The sequence below is a fragment of the Gopherus evgoodei genome, chromosome 2 (genome assembly GCF_007399415.2).
Source record: "Gopherus evgoodei ecotype Sinaloan lineage chromosome 2, rGopEvg1_v1.p, whole genome shotgun sequence".
Lineage (NCBI taxonomy): Eukaryota > Metazoa > Chordata > Testudines > Testudinidae > Gopherus > Gopherus evgoodei.
Window position 1 is genome coordinate 281,805,114 of NC_044323.1, and position 19,074 is coordinate 281,824,187.

Below are 19,074 nucleotides of genomic sequence, written 5' to 3' on the forward strand. Positions count from 1 at the left end.
GTGCCCACAATGCACAAGGTGCTTTCCAATCATAAAAGGAGGCATGGTCCCTATTCTGAAGAGCTCACAATGTAAGGGCTAGATTTTGACTAGTCCCAGCAAGGCTGCACAGAGCAATATACAGAAATAAGGTCTCCCCCCAGTGCACTGGTTCAGCTGTGTCAGGGATACCTCGATCAAGGTGGGGGTATTTGGGGGGAGATCAGAGGCTGTGCACCTGGTATTTCCTTCCCCTCCTTTTTGGTAAGTTGTGGAGAGGAAAATGGTGGAGAGGAGGTGGAGCCATTACTCCATCTCACCAGGCACTTTCCAGAGGGTGGGTTGAAGTAACCTAATATCTCTCTCAAGCAGAAAAAGTCACAACAAGATCCAATAGCTGGAAGTTAAAGCTAGACAAATTCAGATTAGAAATAAGGCAACATTTTTAACAGTGGGGGGTGAATAACAATTGGAACAGGCTAACAAAGGGAACCAAAGGGAACCAAGGGAAGCGGTAGATTCCACATCTATTGAAGTCTACAGATCAAGACTTGGATGCCTTTTGGATGATAAGCTTTAATCAAACACAAGTTATTGGTCTCAGTAAAGGGGAAAGTGGGTGAAAATCTACAGCCTGTGATACACAGGAGTTAGCTCCTCATACCTACATCTGTCAGTGGTGTGAAAAAAACACATCCCTGACTGAAATAATTATGCTGACCTGACCCCTAGTGTAGATGCAGCTACATCAGTAGAAGAAAGCTTCCATCAACTGTAGCTACTGTTACTTGCGGGGGTGTAAACTCTTTCTATGCTGCAGGGTAATGCCAGCATAGCTACGGCAACATGTAGCTATGCCAATGTAGTCCCAGTAGAGTAGACGTACCTTCAGACTAAATGACCTAAGATCCTTTATGGTCTTAAAGTCTAATGCATGTTGTGTGTGTGTGTACACAGTGTGTTTAGTACACAGTAGATAGTATATGGATTGCAGAGAGGGATGCGTAGTCATGGTGGGAGTTTGGATTCTGTTTAGTTGGTAGACTAAGGTTTTGGCTTTTTCTGCCTTTTCTCTGCTGGTACACCCACCCTAGTTCAGACCCAGGCTGTCTTGCACAGCCAGGAAATGGTGGGTGGGTGGATGGATGGATGGAAAGAAAGTTAGCAATATTATGCATGTATCCTATGTATGCAGTCTGAGCTGTGCAGGCGGTCCCGTACACCCACAGTATCTGCAGTCAGTAGGGGTTCTCAAGAGCTCAGGACCTTACCTGCATGCAACCCATTGCAGGAGTTTGTGACTGTAACGACCTCAGGGGAAAAACTGCTATTAAGTTCCATCTGTAATGAGAATTGACTCTTTAATTCCAACTCTTTATTTCATCTCTCCGCTAGCTTGAATCTGTGACAGGGTTGTGCTGAGCTTCTCACCTCTTGGCTTGTAAGTTTTCTTAATAGTCTCCTGTGAGGGACTTGGTCAAAAGCCAATTGAAAAACTAAAATCACTATATACACTTGTTCCTCTTATCCACTGTGTTTGAGGGCTAATTCTTAACACTATTCTAACACATTGGAGAGGTACCATTTCGCCTTACAGAAGAGGTGATGGTTTGTCTCTACCATATGCTACTCAGTTAGGTGCTTTATAATATACTGGGCCAAATTCACTGGCATGCTAGAGTTTTGCTCCCACAATGAAAGGATCTGTAAACTCAAGGTGACAGTCAGTTAAAGCCATGTTTATAACTGCTTCTTGTCACCAAAACAGTGCAAAGCACCACACCACTGAATCTGGCCCTTTGTTTTTAAAGATTTTCTGACCTAGTTTTTTTATAATACTGAAGAAAGGCTCACAAGTCTATAATTCCTGATCTTGGTAAACCTTAGCTCTGAAAGAGTTTGTAGAATGTAAATTATTTGACATAGGCTGCAGTTCTTTCTATCAATCTACTACTGTCTATTATTTTAAGCCTTCTTTGGAAAATGTTTCCTATTAGAGCTGATTGAAAATTTTCAAGTGGAAGGTTGTTCTGCTGGAATATGCTGAGCTGATGATTGAAATGTTTTGTGGGAATGTATCAACTTCATTGAAATTTTCACTGATAAATTATTTAAAATTTCATTTTGATAAGGCCAAACATTTCATTTTGACTTTATCATTCTGATTCTTTATGATATAATATAGTCAAAATGATGAGGTCAAAAGAAAATATTTCAGAATATTTGGTTTTATGAAAAATTCAACTTTTCAATTCAGGACAAAACCAAATTTCAAAATCTCAGAATTTCCAAGGAGGCAGAAATTCCATTTTTTGGCTAGCTCTGTTCCCACAGTGATAGCTGACTCACAAGACCCTAGTGACTCAATTTTATGATCTGACTGCTGAGAAAGGGCACCAAAATTCTTAGGACATTTTTGGGGTGACAAAAATTGTAATCCAAGCACTGTAAAGTGTTCTTCTAAGTGAATGAGCCTGATGTTTCGTCATTCCCTTAGCATCTGTGGCAGTTGTTGAATAATATAATGTGTCTGTGACGGGCTGAATCACAGAAAACCCCTTGGGAACTGCCAACTGATGTGCTGAGACTACCTCTTCCCCTGCTTTCCCTGCCAGATTGGGACTTCAGAGCCCTGCTTGGTTGTGCCAGACGCACTTGCCGGTTACAAACATAGACCCAAGTCTGAACCATGTCCCACAAACTGCAGATTTAACTGAAACCAGTGTAAGAAGTGTTTCTGTCTCGAACACTCAAAGGCCCAACTCCCAATGGGGTCCAAACCACAAACAAATCCGTTTTACCCTGTATAAAGCTTATACAGGGAAAACTCATAAATTGTTCACCCTCTATAACACAGACAGAGAGATATGCACAGCTGTTCCCCCCCGCCCCAGGTATTAATACATAACTCTGGGTTAATTAATAAGTAAAAAGTGATTTTATTAAATACAAAAAGTAAGATTTAAGTGGTTCCAAGTAATAACAGACAGAACAGAGTGAATTACCAAGCAAAATTAAATAAAACACACAAGTCTAAACCTAATATAGTAAGAAAACTGAATACAGATAAAACCTCATTCTCAGAGGTGTTCCAGTAAGCTTCCTTTTACAGACTAGTCTCCTTCTAGTCTAGGTCCAGCAATCACACACACACACTGGTTACCGTCCTTTGTTCCAGTTTCTTTCAGGTATCCTTTGAGGGTGGAGAGGCCATCTCTTGAGCCAGCTGAAGACATAATGGAGGGGTCTCCCAGGGGGTTAAATGGACTTTCTTTTGTGGGTGGACACTCTTCCCTCCCCCTGTGTAGAATCCCAGCTACAAGATGGAGTTTTGAAGTCACATGGACAAGTCACATGTCCGTGCATGACTCAGAACTCAGGTAGCAGCCATGGTTCACATGTTATCTTGAACATCCTCAAGTAGACTTCTTATGTGGATTGGAGCCTTCCAAGATCCATTGTCTAAGTGTTTCTTGATTGGGCACTTAACTTTCACATTCCTTTCTCAAGAAGCTGACCAAATGCTTTACTAAATCTTCTTAAAATCAAGCAAGTACACAGCCAATATTCATAACTTCGAATACAAAAACGATACATGCATACAAAAAGGAGGAATAGATTTAGTAGATCATAACCTTTACAGAGATATGTTACATGGCATATATAGCATAAAACATATTCTAGTTATGTCATTTATACTTTCATGAGCATATTTATATAAAGCCTTATGTGGTGCAACGTCACACTGTCCATCACTAAATATAAAATTAAAACATGCAATAAGGCTTGGATCATGCAAGGTGTTCAGCAATTAGCAGGACTGGGCACTGTCCATAAAACATTATCCTCTTTACCCCACTCCTCCCTTTCTAAATTGCTCAAATCCATCAGCACCAATTCTTCAATGAAAGGTGCCACTAGATCATTAGAAATACAGTGATGCAGCCAGCTCCTAAAGATCTGATCTTCCATGAATGTGAGTAGAAAGACAGCTATTGACTTCAATGGGCTTTAAATCAGTTCCTTAATGATAATGTTTCTGTTTCTTGATCCCATGATAACGGTCATTGAAAACTGGACTGGAAAGAACACGAGAATGAGTAGTAAGGACCATCCTATGATGGCAACAGGGGATGGATTTTGTGACTTGAGCCTTTTTTTTTTTACATCTCTAATTTCTGTGAATCGATTGGAAAAGCAATTATTCCTTCTGTAGCTTTTGGTACATTCTATGCAAGGTAGTGGAAAGATTTTTTGAGTTGTTTGAGGAAAAACAGACGCAGGTCAACACAATAAAATATTCAGTAGAAGTACAGTATCTATAGTAATTTGATTGGGCAGATTTGGGTCTGTTTTGTTTCAGGAGGGCCAGCCATGATGATAAAGACAGCTTATTAGATGTTTCTATCTGGAATGTTTTAAAAACATCTCACCAAATTTCAGCCCCATGCACCTGTGCAAGTGTCTCCTGCAGACAGGAAATCTCGTTTCAAGCTTTTAAAGAAGTTGGTCTGTTTCCAGACCTGGAATCAATGCCATTTAAAAACAGAATGTGAAAGATCTAAAAGGATAACAGATAACATTCCTAAATAACAGAGATGTCAAAAGCCTCCAGGACTTGTTGGCTCCATCAAGAACAGGGGTGGGAAACTGGGCATGGCATGAGACAGCTCTCTGCATGCCGATCTCTGGATTCCCATTGGACGAGGCGTCTTTTTGCCTTGGCCCTGTCTCCTCCACCCCTCCTTACTCCTGTGGTCACATGTGTGCAATCTCTGACTTTACACCAGCTGAGGATATGACCTGTGGTCTCTTCAGTATAACTGAAGTTTGATCCTCCATTTTCTTTGGGCTACATTGACTCAACCTGGAAGAAGCCCTGAGAGGGCTTCCCAGTAGGGAGCTTCCCATCATGATGGGGAGGGCTTGGAGGATTGTGAAGCATGAAGGTTGCACCCTTGTTGATCTCAGGCATCTGTGGGGAAGGGATTTCCCCTCTATCCTGGAACTGCCCCTCACCTTGGCAGTGTAGCCCCTAGTGAAGCCACACTGCTAATGGCTGGGTCCCCATATGGCTTCTTAGTAGTAGCCATGATGAACAGGATTCAGAGGGAGGTAATGCAGCTCTGAATTGCCTGCTGCTTCAATTTTTAGATGCAAATCTAAGGACTATGCAGCAAAGAGCAGCATCCCCCTACTGCATCCTTCCCGTAACCCCCCACAGAGCCTCAGGAGATGGGCATCTTTGTATGATAATGGCAGGAGTTGGAGACAGCACTCTGCCTTTCCATGGGAGTTCATCAGCGTGAAGAGTGCTGTCTCCCCTTGTGATTCTGCAGAGGGTGATTTGAGCCTATGTACAGGGCATTCTGTGCAATGTTTAACTTTCATTTTTAAAAAAGACCCTGATTTTGCTCACAGAAATTTGAAGAAAGTCAAGGAAGAGCCAATAGCAAAACAGCCTTTTATCAGGCTCTGCAGAATTCTCTCGGAGGAGAGGACTCCAATTCCTTCATTGAAGACGCAGCTGCCTGGTACTATTCCCTCCAGCACTCGACTGCCGATTATGCATCATTTTCCCGGGCTTTGGAGAACGCCACACGGTAAGAAATTAATTTTAGGATTCTGTTGTGAGATTTGGGGTTAAACAGATTTGTGTTTTCATCATTGTCAAATACACACTCAGATACTATGGTGGTGAGGACCTTACAAGCACCTTCATTGAGAGATGGGAAAAGGGAGGCTGTAGGATCTGGATTGTGTAGTAGTATGGCTGTTTGGGGTTCTTTTTTCTTTTTGTTTATTTTAAATCTTCTAATAGCCATGTGCTGTTAGTAAAAGATTAAAGGGTTTTGGTGCCCTTTTGAAAATGGGTTTTCCACATCAGCTGCATTTTGAAGTAAAAAAAATATTGAGACCAAAAAGGTTACCCAACAGTATTTGTCCAGGTACCCTTTGCTATTAAAAATGATCTGGTTGCAAGAAGGGATTTTCTCACCTAGGTGATCCTCATTACAGTATGACAGTTCCTGGGCCACATTTTTCAAAGATATGTGACTAAGGTTTGTCACCGTCATGCACAATTAGATACCTATATAAATGGCCTGATTTTCAGAGGTTTGGAGCACCTTACAGCAGCTCTTGAAGGAACTAGAGAAGTCCAGAAACTTTGAAAACTGGTGACTGAGGCCATGTCTACATCTAAAATTTTGCAGCGCTGGTTGTTACAGCTGTATTAGTACAGCTGTATAGGGCCAGCGCTGCAGAGTGGCCACACTTACAGCAACCAGCGCTGCAAGTGGTGTTAGATGTGGCCACACTGCAGCGCTGTTGGGCGGCTTCAAGGGGGGTTCCGGGACGAGAGAGCAAACCGGGAAAGGAAACCAGCTTCGCCGCGGTTTGCTCTCTCGGTCCCGGAGCCAGCCAGCAAACCGCAGGGAAGGAGACCTGCTTGCTCGGGGTTCCGGGACCGAGAGAGCAAACCGGAAACGCCGCGGTTTGCTCTCTCGGTCCCGGAGCCAGCCAGCAAACCGCAGGGAAGGAGACCTGCTTGCTCGGGGTTCCGGGACCGAGAGAGCAAACCGGGAACGCCGCGGTTTGCTCTCTCGGTCCCGGAGCCAGCCAGCAAACCGCAGGGAAGGAGACCTGCTTGCTCGGGGTTCCGGGACCGAGAGAGCAAACCGGGAACGCCGCGGTTTGCTCTCTCGGTCCCGGAGCCAGCCAGCAAACCGCAGGGAAGGAGACCTGCTTGCTCGGGGTTCCGGGACCGAGAGAGCAAACCGGGAACGCCGCGGTTTGCTCTCTCGGTCCCGGAGCCAGCCAGCAAACCGCAGGGAAGGAGACCTGCTTGCTCGGGGTTCCGGGACCGAGAGAGCAAACCGCGGCGAAGCTGGTTTCCTTTCCCGGTTTGCTCTCTCGGTCCCGGAACCCCGAGCAAGCAGGTCTCCTTCCCTGCGGTTTGCTGGGTGGCTCCGGGACCGAGAGAGCAAACCGCGGCGTTCCCGGTTTGCTCTCTCGGTCCCGGAACCCCGAGCAAGCAGGTCTCCTTCCCTGCGGTTTGCTGGCTGGCTCCGGGACCGAGAGAGCAAACCGGGAAAGGAAACCAGCTTGATTACCAGAGGCTTCCTCCTTCCACGGAGGTCAAGAAAAGCGCTGGTAACTGTCTACATTGGATTACCAGCGCTGGATCACCAGCGCTGGATCCTCTACACCCGAGACAAAACGGGAGTACGGCCAGCGCTGCAAACAGGGAGTTGCAGCGCTGGTGGTGCCCTGCAGATGTGTACACCTTCAAAGTTGCAGCGCTGTAACTCCCTCACCAGCGCTGCAACTTTCTGATGTAGACAAGCCCTGAGTGTGGATTTAGATGCCTACAGCATTCAGAGGTCAGATTTCAAAATGTTGGCCTTTGCACTCATACATATGTTATCAAAGTGTAAAAATATAGTTTATCCTTTCTGGAAAGCTCTCCACAAATGGATCTCCTATGGAAAACAATGGGATCTGCATACACAGAAGACTTGCAGGTTTGGGCGTTAATTATCACACCACCTCTGTGTATTATTGATTCCACAGACAGCTAAACTAAGGCAGAGAAAGCCTTTGAGCTTGATGCTTCATTTCCTGGCACCTTGTGTAGTCATTTATACCAGTGCACAGTGACTGTAAAATGCCAAACTCCTAAATTAGTGCACTAACTACTTCCTAGCTCCCTCCGTGCACCTTCTCCTCCACTGCACCCATGCAAAGGTGGCTAAAATCTGACCCTTCATGTTTAATTAGAATAGATTAGAAAGCCTTCCTCTTTGCAAAAAATACTCTTTGCTATCTTTGGTTAGCATACAGGCAGGGCCATCCTCACCCATACGCAAAGTACGCAGCTGCATAGGGCACCGGTACCCTGCACAGCTGTGTGCTGCTCCAGCTCCTGCTCCACCCCCACTGTATGGCCCCTGCTCCGCCCGCGCCCTGCCCCAGCCCCACCTCTTCCCACCCCTGCTCTGCCCCAGCCCCGCCCTCACTCTCCTGAGGATTGCAGCAGGGCTGGGCCTGCACTCACCGACAGCAGGAAGTGCAGTGGCCCGGCCCCAGCTGCGCTTCTGGTACGTGCTGGGGGGTGGTTCCTTTCGTCCCCCAAGCCAGCCCTGCGTCCATTGCCATGGAGGCCGTTCCCCCCCTCACAGAAGCCTGGGACCCCACCCCACCCCCCACGGGGGGCTGCGTAGGACCCCAGAATAGCTAGGGACGACCCTGCATACAAGTTTGTTGTGAAGATTTTTCCTTATTCCCAAGCAGATGTATTTAGCGGTGGGTTAGTTTGACTTGCTGAGCTATCTCAATGTGAAGACTCGTCTGTTTCACACTTGCTTTTACAGGAGCCCTTGCTGCTGCAGTGTTTTGATTTCCAGTGTCTGTGCTACATAGTATGGTACTCGTGTCACTCTACGTGCCACCGGAGGCATGCTTTTTTTTTCAGTAGCCTGTCAGCCTTCATTTGCATTGCAGGCCACTGCCAAGGGAGAGAGAGCTGAAAGTGAGCCAAGGTTAATGTAGAAAACCTGATCCAAGAATCAATCCAATGAATGAATGTGTTTGGGAAAGGCCTCTGGGTGTTCCTGGTGTGCCTGTGCATTGTGGCCAAGGAGAAAACAAGCAAGAAGCAGATAGTAGGCTGCAATTTGCTCCTTCAAATGATATTTAGGGATTTTTTTTTTATCAAGAATACGACTATGCTGGGTTTTCCCGCCATGTCCATCCATCTGTCTGCCATGTTTATGGGGTGCCAATCACTGTAGTGTCTACATACAACTTATTCCAGTATGGATCCTAGTACTAAACATGCTAAAAACCATGGGGAGAATTATGATAACTTGTGCTGCATGGAAATTCCATTATATGTAAATCTGTCACTCGCAAGAGGCACTACCTCTCAGCCTGTGCGATGGCTACCTCAGCAAGAAGCCATGATAATGTTCAGACTTAGTACTTCTTGTCTGACACGTCTTTCATTCGAGGGCCTGCCTCAAAATATGCTATAAATAGGGCCCTACCAAATTCATGGCCATGAAAAACGCGTCATGGACCATGAAATCTGGTCTCCCCCCACGATACTTGGTCTTTTGGGTGCTTTTACACTATACTATACAGATTTCATGGGGAGACCAGCGTTTCTCAAATTGGGAGTCCTGACCCAAAAGGGAGTTGCAGGGGGGCCTCAAGGTTATTTTAGTGGGGTTGCCGTATTGCCACTCTTACTTCTGTGCTGCTTGCAACTGTGGGCAGCTGGAGAGTGGCGGCTGCTGACTGAGCTCTGCAGAGCAGTGCAGAAGTAAGAGTGGCAATACCATACCATGCCATTTTTACTTCTGTGCTGCTGCTGTCTGTGGCTCTCCCTTCAGAGCTGGGCTCCCAGCCAGCAGCTGCTGCTCTCCGCTGCCAACAGCAGTGCAGAAATAAGGGTAGCAATACCACAACTCCCCCTACAATAACCTTGTATCCCCCTTTCCCTCACACTTCCTTTTTGAGTCAGGACCCCTACAATTACAACACTGTGAAATTTCAGATTTAAATAGCTGAAATCGTGAAATTTATTATTTTAAAAATCTTATGACTGTGAAAATTGACTAAAACAGACTGTGAATTTGGTAGGGCCCAGCTATAAACACTAAACAAGCCCCAGAGCACCCACCATTAGGGGATTATTATCCACATTTATCAGATGAGTAAATTGATTCACGGAAATAAATGAGTTGCCCAAACTCATACAGTGAGTAAGTAGAAGGACCTGTAACAGAACCCAGGTCACCAAAATTCAAGTCCCTTGTTTTAACCACTAGACAACACTTCCACCCTAATATTTATTCCAGGCTGTGGCAGACATTTCAGAGAGGAGAAGGTAGTGATACATAACTTATAAATACTGAAGATGGCCAGATAGGGAAGAAGAAGGGTTAAAAAATAATTGGGTAAATATATAAACCCAGGTCAGTTTCATGTTATGGGGCTATAATTTTTCTGTCGCGTTCTAGTGTGGTCATAGATCATGAGAAAGAAGCATAAGTGGTTAAAGTGTAACTCAAGTGCCCTATATGTTATGAGTTAGGAGTATTTCTGGGGTTTGGTTTTGTTTTTAATTTGCTTTGGTGGTGTTCTTAGATATTTTTTCCAGGTTTAAATTGTTTCACCATTTTTTTTTCTATGCAGTATTTTCTGAGCTATAAGAAGGTATACAAACCCACACGTACTTTCCATACTATTTGTTTCTAATCTTAAAATACCCAAGGAAACTTTTTTTTTTCAATTATCCAAGCTTCTTCTTCTCCTATAACTGTAATAGGTGTTTGCAGAGATGCACAGGTTTTAAAGTGTTGCAGTATCTCATTTTTTTTTAAATTTCCCTAGAATGTTTGACTCATTTCCCTGCTCCTCCTGCAAAGGATTTAGTTTTTAATGGCCAGTTGATTTCAGAATATTCCTCCATAATTAATGGTCTCAAAGTGGTGTAGCTCCTGATATTTCAAAGACCATCTGCTCTGATAAAACCTTATGCTTACAGGTTTACGAAGAATAGTGGACTTAGTTTTTGATGGGTGTTGCCTGCCGTAACTCCTACAGAGAGTTGTGGTCAGTCAGCCCAGGTCTTTGTGGTTTCTGAGCTGAGGTTCTGTGAACTTAAAATAAATTCTGGTGAACTAAAATAGCTGCCCTAGAGAGGGGCCTTGTAGTTGAAATGCTTAAATAAAGAAATGAATTGTTGTGCTCTTCTTACATATTCTTTCCCCTCACTGCTCACTTACGGCAGTTCCTATAAAAGCTCTATGTAGCAGCAAGGGTAGCATATTCACTGCAATGAACAACAATTGAAATATCTGACTTTCATACCATGTATGCATATATATGTAGATCTGGATGTATACATACACACTGTCTTGTGTGAAGTCTTTGTGCATATAATACAAGTGTGTGGTGGTGATTTCTATTTGATAAATTTCCGATCCATGTGGTAACTTAGATTTGTCATGTAGCTGGAATCACTTTGCCCTTTACTCTGCCCACAAAGCCATCTCTCCCAGACAACTGCTTATCCTATTCCGTATCCCCAAGCAGTGTCAAATGGATGCCTTTTAAGACATGCCAAATAAATGTTCCTTTCCTTCTCTCCAATGCAGAAGTTCCCTCCAAAATTACACAGATCCAGAATGGGAGATATTCAGCCTTAATCAATGAGCTATTTAATTGCTTTCACAAAATGTCACTAAATACATATTTTGCAAACCGCTGGGGCAAGAAATAGGAGATCTATGCCATTAGACAGCCAGGAATCAATGAAAGAATGCTTTCTAGGCCTGCAAGCTCCTAAGATGTCAGATTTTAAATATGCAACATTATTATGCATGGAAAAGCATAATTTTAGAGCATAATTTTTAGAGCTTTTTAAATGACATTGGCTATAATTGCCTTCTCCTTCTCTCTGTGGAGCGTGGGTGTGCAAGGGTGGAGCGTGGGTGGCTCACTCCACTAGGGAGAAAGGCAGTCACGTACAGGAGGCAGAAGCCATTCTGGGAGACCCGAGGAAGCCTGCCATCAAAAATAGGAAGATTATTTAAAGTCTTTTCTGGTTACAGAATAATTGTTTTCATAGGAAAATATTCTCTTCTTTGCCTCTTTTCAGTGACCACTTTATCACCTGTCCCATTATCAGCATGGCCAAGGACTGGGCTGATAACTCCAGAGGGAATGTCTTCATGTACCATGTGCCTGTGAGCTCCTCTCAGAGCAGGTAAGATCTGTCTTACCTTGTTTGGATGTGGAGTTTGTGAAACCAAAACCAGGGTAGTCTGGTCTGGTTTTGTCTCTGCTCTTCATTGGACAAGTCACTGGACCAGCTTTTCCTTCTTTGCATGGTACTGAGCATAAGTCATCCATGGTCAATAGACTTTTTTTTTTTTAAGTGTGATGATTCTTGATAAAGCACCAAAGGGAAAGGAGTGGAATTTTGAGATGCACTCAGCATTGGTTTAAGCCCACTCCTGTTGAAGTCAATGGAGCTTTACCGTTGACTGTTTTCCCAATGCTGAGAAGCTTAATGATGACCTTCCGACTAGAGAGGATGGATGATCAGGTTAAAGCACTGGACTGGGACTCAGGAGATCTAGCTTCATTTTCCAGCTCTGCTGCAGATAACCTATGTGACCTTGGGCAGGTCACTGCACCAGACTCTGGGCCCTGAACCAGTCCCTGTCCACCTTTCTGGTGGCACTGACAGGCCACAAAGGAACTTCAGTGGTCCCTGGAAAACTTCCCCAGTGCAGGACCACCGTAGGACCACTTTGTGCTGCAGCCATTCTTGGTTGCAGAGCAGTCCCATGGCAGCCATGGCGAGACTGCCATAAGTTAGAGCAGCCTTCTGAGATGCTATAATTCAATCAGGGTTTGCATTAGTTCCCAGAGCAACCAAAACCTGGGTGGTGTGATGGTCTTTTAAAGCCATCTTTCTCCTCTGCACCTTGACTGCACCTTCCCAGAGTTCACTGGGAAAGTTACTCTCATGCATGAGTTTTTGCAAAATCAGGGCTTAAGCCAAGCATGTCTGACTTTAGCATGAGGGGGTTCCTTTTTGTGACTCTAGGGGGCTACTCACTTTATGTGGAGAAGCAGCATCAAGTTTTAAAAGAACGGGTTAAAACTCCAGCTAGAAACAGCTTCTCAAACAATTTTTTTAATGGTTTTGATAAGTACCAAAGCCCAACCCCCCAGTTCTACTGAGCTGCAAGTATCCTCTTCTGTAGTGAATAACTACAGATTATGAAGGTTAATCAACTTTTACTTGTTTTATCTGAAGATTTTCAAACTCGTTTAAACAAGTCCCTCCAGAGAAGTCAAGGCTGGGCAGCCTAGTTTCCAGCTAGCGGTTGGGGCTTTTCACTGCCACGAGAAGCACCTGGTTCCTTCCTTCCCAGGCCAGAAGTGTCAGAGAGTCAGTAAAGGCAACATCTCACATCATTGCTGCTAAAGACCTTGAATGAGCAAAGCATTTAAGCAGATACTTACCCTTAAGCACATGCTTATAGTGCATTCTTGAATTGAGGCCATAGTGTTTTTAGTACAGCAGTTTTCTCTCGCCATGTCCTCCATTCACCTGGTCCAGTAGTGTCTTTTAATATGTATAGCTTTGTGGCTAGAGCTCTCTTTTCCCAGTGTCTCCCTGAAGAGATGGGATGGCTGAGTGGATTGAGGTTTTGTTTTTGTGGGTCGGGAGGGTGTTTTAGCTGAAATTGGGCTACAAACTGTGAATAAATTTGTTTCCAATTGCATGGCAGAGAGCGTTTTAAAACCAACTGAGATCTAGGCTATAGAAGATGGCCACTGTGGTGCTGTAGCAGGTATAGTCGCTTTATTTAAAGCAGAGAAGAGCTGACTCCCTGGGGAGCCGTCATTTCATCGGGAACTCTTGCAGGAACAGTCACACAATTCTGTCTGGTTACCAATGTATTTAGATAAATGACTTCTACAAGACTCCAAATGGAACGGAATACACTCCGCCAAAACCTAACAAGATAAAAAGGAAAGGTGTGTTCTCGATTTAGCCAGCAAGTTTAATCTTGCAGGAGAATGGAGATAGCCCACTTATTGGCTATACTAGCAAATAATTGTGGGGTAGATGTGATAGTGCTTGTGGACCCATAGGAAGTGTTTTAGAACCACAGAAATTTAGGAGGATTCAGCAAACTTTCCACCTCAACTTGTCCCATTAGAGATCTTGTTTGTATTTGCAAAATTTACTACTTCTCCAGCTCCCCATATCTGTAAGAGTTTATATAGCTTTTCCTGGCTTGAGTACACATTTTTCAAATATTTATATATTAGCCAGCCAGGATCTAAGCCAGTTCTTTCAGTCTTGTTTCATGCTTTCCAGCTGAACGTATTACATTCTTTGTGCCGCCCTTTTGGTCAGTTCAGAACTGGTCATAGAAGAAAATTAGTTGCAACAAAGATTATTAGTTCACTTTCCCACAGCCACTTGCAAAAAAGCTCGTGCCTGACACTAGGGAGGTAGAAAAGTGTAGTCTAGTGGTGAAAACACAAGACAGGGAGCAAGGAACTCCTCAGTTAGAATCTCAGGCTCTCTGGGCAGCTTGGAGTTAAGTCACTTGTAATGAGAACTGGGCCCAAACTGGAATGTTAGATCTGAATCTTCCAAGTGTCAGGTTCAGGTTGGAGCTAAACTTCATGGTCCAGGCACATCTTTACTCATGCTTTTGATTTATAAAAACAAACAAAAATGATGTTAAAAGAGCTTTATTTAGGTTGCAGAGTCAAGCCCTTAAAAGTTAGGAAATACCAGAATTCAGGTTGCCTGTGCAACCTTAATTTGATCCCCTTGTACTTACACGTGATCACACACCATTTTTTCCATAGGACCCCAGTCTTATTCAGTGCACAGCTCCATACTGCGCACTAATCTGGGGGTATATCACACAGTCTAACATACTGCAAGTTGTGTGTTTATGGGCCACTGTAACATGCAGTATAGTTGTATCCATGTCAGTCCAGGATATTAGAGAGACAAGGTGGGTGAGGAACCATAAAAAATATTACCTGGGCCACGTAAGTCGTTTGTTCTAATTGAGCTTCTCCGAATTCTTCATCTCATTTCTGGCAGGTGAAAATCACTCCAGTACATGCTCCAGCACACTGTCTGACAGCTCCATTACACACCAAGCAAACCATGCCGATAAGTCCATTGCTTTGTGTGACTTTGCATGGAATAGACTCATCACAGAGTGCTTTCAAGTCAATAACATGAGAAAAACCCTGTAATCTTAAGGTAGTAAGATACAAAATCCTTGTGTATGATAGAGATGTGTCCAAAAGGACCCCCTCAAACTAGAGCCAGTTGAATGATTGAATCTGAGTAATTCAGATGACACATTTTAGAATATTCATTTGAATACACTATTCATAAATACCGTTTCTCATAATTTAGCTACCTGTATAGATTTCCCAGGTAATTGGAAATTTTTCCATAAATCTCTGAATACATTTTTACAGGTATATTTTTCACTATTTCCCCAGCTTTACTTCAAGCCATGAGAAGTTCAGATTTGCCCCTTTGTCCAGTTTTTACATCTTGAGCCTATCTCTAGTATATGGAAATGTTTGAGACAGGGAAGCTGCATATGATATGACTCAACTTTATTGACTTGCAGAGTGTTTTGTACAAGCTGTAATAATTTCGCATGAAGGAGAGGAAGGAGGGCCCAGTGGTTAGGAGCTCCTCTGGGACTTGAGAGAGGCAGGTCTGATTCCCTGCTCTACTATAGACTTCGTGTGTGACGTTGGGCAGTCACTTAGCCTCCTTGTGTCGCAGTTCAGTTCTCCATCTGTAAAATATAGACAATAGCACTTCCCTACCTCACAGAGGTGTTGTAAGGTTAAATACATTAAACATTGTCATGTGATCAGGTCCGACAGTACTGGGGACCGTATAAGTACCCAAGTTCCATCGATAGCAGTAATCATCGTACTGTGAAGATGGCTGTTCCCAAACAGGCTGTTGCACAATACCATGATCCCTGCATGTCTTCTAGTTCCTACTCTACCATGGACTCAAAACTCAAGTGTCCTGCAACATCTGCCTTGATACTTTACACATACCTTGTGCATATATCACACAGTCTAACATGTTGCAAGTTCTGTGTGTCAGCCACCGTAACATGCAGTGTAGTTATATCCATGTCAGTCCCAGGATATTAGAGAGACAAGGTAGGTGAGATAAGATCTTTTATTGGTCCAATAAAAGGTACTACCTGGTCCACTGTAAGTCATTTGGGCTCCCAAAACTTTTTATAGTTAACTAATAAATAACTGCAGAAGGCTAGAAGCATTAAAATATAGAGATGATGGTAAAAAGAGAACTTTGTCTTGCATTAGAATGTTGTTGATATGTATCTATGCACACATAGTGTGTGCTATGTTATTTTATACATACACAAACACATGGATATAGATGGAAAGAACAGTCGACACGTCTGTTTATTATATATGTGCAGAATTACAGGAAATCATTAACTGAGGGTTCACAAATAACGAAGTGGAACTTGCAGTGGGTGAACTAATATCACTATCCATATGGTAAAATTCTCTCAGCTTGGCGTGACACTCTGTCTGTCTGTTTTAGTCTTCAGTTTCTATTTGAGTAAGGAAAATAATGCATAGCCAACTCCTGCATTAATGATCTGCAGCAAAAACGTATAACACAGATGTAATTTTTTTTACCCTCTGCAGAAGACAGAAAGCCTTAAAGTAAACATTGGTTCTAAACAATGCAGCAAGAATGTGGCTGCTCAGCACTGGTTGTTTTTACAGTGTAGAAATTCAGGATATAGTTTTAGTTACAGGAAAACGGCGACAGGATAAGTACACTTGACCGCAATGATTCTGTTTGTTTGGAACGATAACGACAAAGAAGCTATTCATTAACCCTTTAGGCCAGGGGTAGGCAACCTATGGCACGAGTGCTGAAGGTGATACACAAGCTGATTTTCAGTGGCACTCACACTGCCCAGGTCCTGACCATCGATCCGGGGGGCTCTGCATTTTAATTTAATTTTAAATGAAGCTTCTTAAGCATTTTAAAAACCTTATTTACTTTACATACAACAATTGTTTAGTTATATATTATAGACTTATAGAAAGAGACCTTCTAAAAACGTTAAAGTGTATTACCAGAATGCGAAACCATAAATCAGAGTGAATAAATGAAGACTCGGCACAGCACTTCTGAAAGGTTGCCGACCCCTCCTTTAGGCCGTTTCTGTATAACCCCAGATGTGATCTGGCTTGTTAATGATTCATTAAGTGGCACTACTCTGACTGAATTATTACTATAGCAAAGCCCCAACATGGTTTTCAGGCCCACTGTGCAGCCGGAGGTGCTGTTTTTTAGATGATGTATAAAAATCAAGGTCCTTCTTACTTAAAAGGCCAGATAATGAGCTGCTGTTAATCGATGTAATTTCAGTAAATTCAGAGGAGCTACATTGATTTATGCTAAGTGAGGAGCTATCACACAGTTAGTAAAAATTCCATAATAGTTCTTGCAAGAGTAATTGTTATTAACCTTGATGTCCTGCCCAAATTCCTGTATCAGTAGTTGCATTCTGCTTACTTTCTGTAACTTTAGTTGGGGTGCTGTAATCTTCACTTCTGTACTGTTGCTGTGTGCTGCTGAGCAGCTGCCACGTACTCACGGTTGGCTGCATTTCAGTAGCAGGAGATAGGATACCCATAAATAAAAGGGGTGTGAAGAGTTCTTCATTCAGATTCAGTGTGGATGTAAATCTACTCAATTATGAAGTATATTGGGTTTCTGATTAATAACAATAATACAAATGTTGGCTGTAAAACTTACCAATAATATGGCAGAATAAAAACAGACATTCTATATTTATACTTCAAGAAATGTATTTCATTAATTAATGATCCCAGATGGGGCCATTATAATGATCTAATCTGACCTGCATAACAGGCCCAGAGAACCTCAGCCTAACTATTATTATTCAGGTGCACTCTGCAGCCTACCACGTTGAGTCCCATTGTGTTAGGCACTGTGCAAGGAAATTGCTTCTAAGAATTTACGTATCTACAAGACAAGGCCTAACATATGGATGAGACAAACAAGTGGATTAAGATGGTGGACAGGGAGACGTGGTAACAAATGCTGGAAGATGTGTGGAGTTCTGAGCCAATCAGGATCAGTAATCAGAGTATACATTTACACTTGCTAAGGTCTTGTCACTTTTCCCTCTAAAATCTGCTACTTTCTCTCCACCGCTTCTGCTAAAACTTGGTTTTCTTCCCCTTGGACTATTATAATCTACTCTGCTCAAATCTTACTTCTCTTGTATCCATCCCATATGCTTTCACTAAAATAATCTTCCTTTCCCACTTATCTAATCATGTCACATCTCCTCAAGTCCCTTTGCTGATTCTCTGATATCCAGCCTACTGGTCCAAATATAATCTTTTTTCTAAAATTTCTTCCTTTAGAGTATCAGAGGGGTAACCGTGTTAGTCTGGATCTGTAAAAGCAGCAAAGAGTCCTGTGGCACCTTATAGACTAACAGACGTTTTGGAGCATGAGCTTTCGTGGGTGAATACCCACTGCGTCAGATGCAAGTGGGTATTCACCCACGAAAGCTCATGCTCCAAAACGTCTGTTAGTCTATAAGGTGCCACAGGACTCTTTGCTGCTTCCTTTAGAGTGGTCATGTTCAGATTTGGGGGCCTCATTACTCAGCAGATCCAGCTGCTAATCCCAGCCGGGCTAGGGAGGGACAGGACTTCCTCTTTCCCTGCATGGGCCACTCCTGGGACTGTGTCAGACCCACCTCTGGGAACCTCCCCTGGCCACAGGAAGCTCTGTGGCTTATGACTGGGAGCCCAGCTCTGAAGGCAGCATCGCTACCAGCAGCAGCACAGAAGTGAGGGTGGCATGGTACAGGGGAGTTATCACTTTTGTGGGGGCAGGGCCAGCCTTATGGGTGGGCAACCACCCATGGTGCTGTGATAAGGGTGGTGCTGGGGTCCTCTGACACATACAAGCAGCCAGCCCAAGGCCCCTTTTGCCCCTTTAACAACCTTTAACCCCACAAGAGCTAAACCTGGAGCCGGGGATGGGCAGGGCTGAGGCACCCCGGCCGAGGACTCCTACATGTGCTGGGCTCCTACTGTGTGCCAGGCTCCATGGTCCCACCTCTGGGAACCTCCGCTGGCTCCAGCAAGCTGCTGCTGACAGTGGTGCAGAAGTCAGGGTGGCAATACCATGCCATGCCACCCTGACTTCTGCACTGCTGCTGGCGATGGCACTGCCTTCAGAGCTCGGCTCCTGGCCAGCAGTCACCACTCTGCAGCTGCCCAGCACAGAAGTAAAGGTTGTAATCCCACAACCCTCCCCGTCCCCCACCCCAAGAGCCAGATTTCATGGGGGAGACCAGATTTCACAGTCTGTGATGCATTTTTCACAGCCATTAATTGATAGGGCCATACTGATGGACAGGGAAGACATCAGCAGCAGTCTAGTGTCACAGCAGC

The 19,074-nt window shown here is 43.9% G+C and overlaps 1 protein-coding gene across 2 annotated transcripts in view; it reads left to right on the forward strand.

Annotated features, from left to right (window-relative positions):
- TG (thyroglobulin) overlaps positions 1-19,074 on the forward strand; it is a 211,619-nt gene that overhangs the window by 179,879 nt on the left and 12,666 nt on the right. For both annotated transcript variants that reach the window (XM_030553857.1, XM_030553858.1), the window contains exons 44-45: positions 5,401-5,582; positions 11,651-11,758. In XM_030553857.1, the coding sequence (XP_030409717.1) occupies positions 5,401-5,582; positions 11,651-11,758 (290 nt within the window). The remainder of the gene's footprint in view (positions 1-5,400; positions 5,583-11,650; positions 11,759-19,074) is intronic.